The sequence below is a fragment of the Larimichthys crocea genome, chromosome XIII, assembly GCF_000972845.2.
Source record: "Larimichthys crocea isolate SSNF chromosome XIII, L_crocea_2.0, whole genome shotgun sequence".
In the NCBI taxonomy this organism is placed as follows: Eukaryota; Metazoa; Chordata; class Actinopteri; family Sciaenidae; genus Larimichthys; species Larimichthys crocea.
In genome coordinates, this window is record NC_040023.1 from 20,327,720 (window position 1) to 20,331,754 (window position 4,035).

Sequence of the window (4,035 nt, forward strand, 5' to 3'; positions counted from 1 at the left end):
AGAGGGTTAAGTGTCTGCATAGTATATTACAATGTTACTCTTATACACAGACATAACAGCTGGAACAGCTGGACCACAATGTGTTATTTTAATTAAACTGTATAAGAAATTTTGTCTAATAAGTATAAAAATAGTAAAATTGGTTTCAGCGTGCACCTTTACGCACAGGTGTGCACATGCATTTTGTTTGCCTAGATTGTATTAAAGATTCATACACAGAAATAATAAACACAGTAGAGCTTGTAGATGACAACTAACTATCTTCTGGTTACTACTTAAAGCCACTCTTTGTAGAAATTAAAATGTTCCTTCTTTGGTGTCATCTGGTGGTGATATCAGGAATACCATGTGGCAGACAATAACAAACACCTGATACTCAGAGCACTAAATGAACAAAATGTTCAGTGGATCCCTTTCATTGCAGTATATCCACAAGATGAATCTTGTCATTATGGATTTCCTCATGTCATGTAATTAGTCCAATGAATCCCGATATGGATTAAATAAAATATAATCTTCTGTGCAGCCAATGTACAGTATATAGAATTAGAAGAAATAAGACTTCTATGATATATTTCTTTGTCTTTGTGTGTGTTGCAGGAAGCGTCGTGGAGCCATCAACAGTAAACAGCTCACCTATCTGGAGAAATATCGATCCAAGCAGAGACTCCGCTTCAAAGACTCTCACGCACAAAAGAACAAGTGTTGCACCATGTAAACCCACACACACACACACACCCACGCACTCCCATACACACTCAGACATCTTGTACCCCTCAACAAATGCACTCAGGAATCCAACCATAAAAGCCTTGAAAATATCAGGGCTTCATTAGCCCAAGTGTACCCTGAGATTTTTAAAATGTTTTTACAGCAAAAGTATCAGAGTCCATCTTTGTTCACTGGTTTGTAATAATGTCTCGTCTTTTAAACATTTCAAGGATTCAAGGACATGATTGCTTCATAATATAGTTTACAGTTCAGAAAGATGGCTGATGATGAGTAAGATAAGTGAGGGAGAGAAAATCATGTTAGGTCAGAGATGGGAGGCTCACACTGAAATTTTCAACAAGATAAATCCATAGTACCTGGACAAATTTAGTGTAAGACTGATTTTCCATGATATATACTTGATCTACTGGCCAAACATACCAGGTATTTTGTAAAAAATACAATTGAATTTTCATTATTTTGTACAGATGTTCAATATAATTAAATGTTACCAGATTATTGGTATAAAATTACATGCAGTATTTCTGTGAGTGTATCTTTAAGGTTGTTTTTTGACATGAAAACACTTTTGAAAAGACACTTTTGAAACTATTTTGGTAGAATAACACACAGGGATAGCTCAATGTTTTTACTGTAAATTAGTGTCAATATGTTAATAATATAATAATAATATGTTAATATTTCCCCCCACATTATTCCTGTTGGAGTCTGCTCATTTTTTTTCATTTTGATTTTCATCCCAATATTTTCTGCCATTCATCTACAATAAACATGAAAATCCGCTTCTAAAATGCGAGATGAAGCACTTTGGTAAACTAATGCCTTCATTTGATTTTGTCAGAGTCACTGTTATAATACTACTTCATTGTGCTCAAGTGTTTACATATCAATGTGTGCATTACAACATATTATGCTCTGTTTACACCCACAGGAGTTTAAAGTAATAAATGTATTATAAAAAAGGAAATGTTAATAATTCTACAGTGATAACACATTATACACACTCTAAAATAACGAAAAGTAAACTGGATGTAAATAATATCAAATGAGGTAGACTATCTCTATGTATCACTTGTATTCTCCTCAAGGTTAAAGTGAACCACTCCTCCCATTCACTGACTGCAAACATGCGCAAATGAGATTAAATTATTACAGGTGTTAGAAATAAATATTTTTATGTCCCTGTGTCAGAGATTATGACATAATCTCTTTTAATCCAAGGCTAATTTCGGCCTGAAATAAGAATAAATTGAGAAACGAGCACAAATACTGCTGTGCTTCATCACATCTTTTAGACGAGTTAGAGCATACATATATTCTTGGGCGGTAGAGATTGTTCCTGAATGATGCATATAATTAACTGCTTCTGACACTTTTTCATTCAGAATATATATTTCTATATTTTTGCTGGTAGAACATGCACTTTTCATGAATTAGTAGGTTGCTTATGTCTCATCATCTATGTTATGAAAAACATGATGTCCTGGAGAAAGACATGAGAGCAGAGCGTGTAAAACTGAAGTAAAGACGCTGTAGTGATGTAGAAAGGAAAGGGGATCTACAATCTTTACCTACAAATTGGCTACAGTTTACTTGTTCATATAAAGTGTGTGCGTGTGTATGTGTGTGTTTGAATATGTGTGTGTGTGTGTGTTTGGTAGTCTTTGGCTCTTTTTAATCATTAGGACTGATCTGAGGTGACACTTTTTTTAATGTAAAAAAACAAATGCTGTAAATGTCTGTATGTTTGTAAATTCTTGCATTGTTTAATAAAGGTTTTGTCATTGCCCCTATATTTTAACAGTTATTCATCATTTCCTCTGTCAATTTTACAGCCTTATTAAGATCAACTCACCTGGAAATTACCAATTTACCGTATATTGTAGGCAAAACCGAGAAACGGACTAAACACTGTTACTGAGAATAAATATGCCATTAAACGAAAAAGGGAAAAATGAATGATCAGGGCACCTCTTTATTAAAAAAACACAATTGTCACTCCTAATAAGCCTGTGAGCTTGATAATTAACAGCTTACTGTGATCAAAACCTCCAACTAGAGAGCAACTTTTGGTTACTCATATGATATGACTACATAAAGCACAAGTTCCCACATAACCCCAATTTATTTCAAGTTTATGTACATAGAAATATCATCAACTAATTCATTTACATATGAATTTATTGCAAATGAAGCCCTGAGTTTCACTCACAACATTTCACTTGTGCTGGCTATCTAACTATGAGTTTGTGAGCGCTTGATGATGGTACTAACCACCAGGATAATTCAGCCTATTCAGGTCAACATCTAGAGGCTTCTTTCTATTCCCACACTGCAATATAATGACTCAATCAAATTAGTGAACAAAACTGTGTAAGTCTTAGCAGCAGTAAGTTGTAAAAAAAAAAAGAAAAATCTCATGTTATTGTTGATAAGAGCTGGTCAAATTTAAGCTGTCTCACATTTGTTTGTACAATGATCATTTTGAAGAGTTCTATATATTATCTACCAGTCAAATTCATGTTTATTTAGAAACCAAAAAACAGTTTTCTGTGTGGTATCAGAACGTTTACATTCATAATTGAGCAGCAGTATTCAAGATGTTAGTGAAAGTGTAGTTCCCCTCTCAGCCCGCAGTACAGTCCTCCGGCCACAGAGGGCGCTGCTGTGCAGGCTACAGGCCCTGTCCACTTCCGCTGCCTCTAAGGACTTGTATGGCAGATTCGACAGAAATTTCTACGTACGTGATGTAAAATCAGACTCTAAATCCAAATTCATTGATCATATTTGGTCGTATGATGCCTCGAAGTCATCGATAAATTGGTATTGTTTTGTTGTTGAGACGCTGGAGACATGGACGGACTGAAAGCAGGTGAGACACTCGGCTAGCTTCAACTCGAATATGTTTGTCGGGTCTTCATGTTAGTTTGGGACAAATCAAAATAAACAAACGCGTCCTGCGTTTCACTGTTTTGTTTTTTTATCCAGGCTGTAGACTCTTTGTGCAGACTCACAGTCTAATCTAAAGTTACGAGGAGTCTCCGGAGTGGACAGCTGTTTGTAGGCTTTGACTTGAAGACACAAAGTTACTCTGTAACTCAGAGACAGCTGCTAATCGTGTGGACAGAGACAGATTATCGGACACTTTTAAAAGGGAATGACTGAAACGAGCAGTCCAAATTAACGCCAGCTCATATTTACATCGCTTCTTTACATAATCACGATGATGTTCAGTCTTTACAAAAAGATATCAATCTGTTCATCAATCTGAAAAACGATTAAACCCAAGATGAGAAGAAGTAT

At 35.3% G+C, this 4,035-nt stretch overlaps 2 protein-coding genes across 9 annotated transcripts in view; both read left to right on the top strand.

Moving 5' to 3' along the window:
* LOC104920206 (protein tyrosine phosphatase type IVA 3) overlaps positions 1–2,691 on the top strand; it is a 9,569-nt gene extending 6,878 nt beyond the window's left edge. For all 6 annotated transcript variants that reach the window (XM_010732385.3, XM_010732384.3, XM_010732382.3 and 3 more), the window contains one exon: positions 601–2,691. In XM_010732385.3, coding sequence (XP_010730687.1) covers positions 601–718 — 118 coding nt within the window. In that variant the 3' untranslated portion in view covers positions 719–2,691. The remainder of the gene's footprint in view (positions 1–600) is intronic.
* A 711-nt stretch (positions 2,692–3,402) lies between these two features.
* Positions 3,403–4,035, top strand: part of zfat (zinc finger and AT hook domain containing) — a 10,837-nt gene continuing 10,204 nt past the window's right edge. For 2 of the 3 annotated variants that reach the window (XM_019275882.2, XM_027287286.1), the window contains exon 1: positions 3,404–3,604. In XM_019275882.2, the coding sequence (XP_019131427.2) occupies positions 3,586–3,604 (19 nt within the window). In that variant the 5' untranslated portion in view covers positions 3,404–3,585. Of the gene's footprint in view, positions 3,605–4,035 lie in introns of all 3 variants that reach the window. The other variant, XM_027287287.1, reaches the window with a different exon arrangement.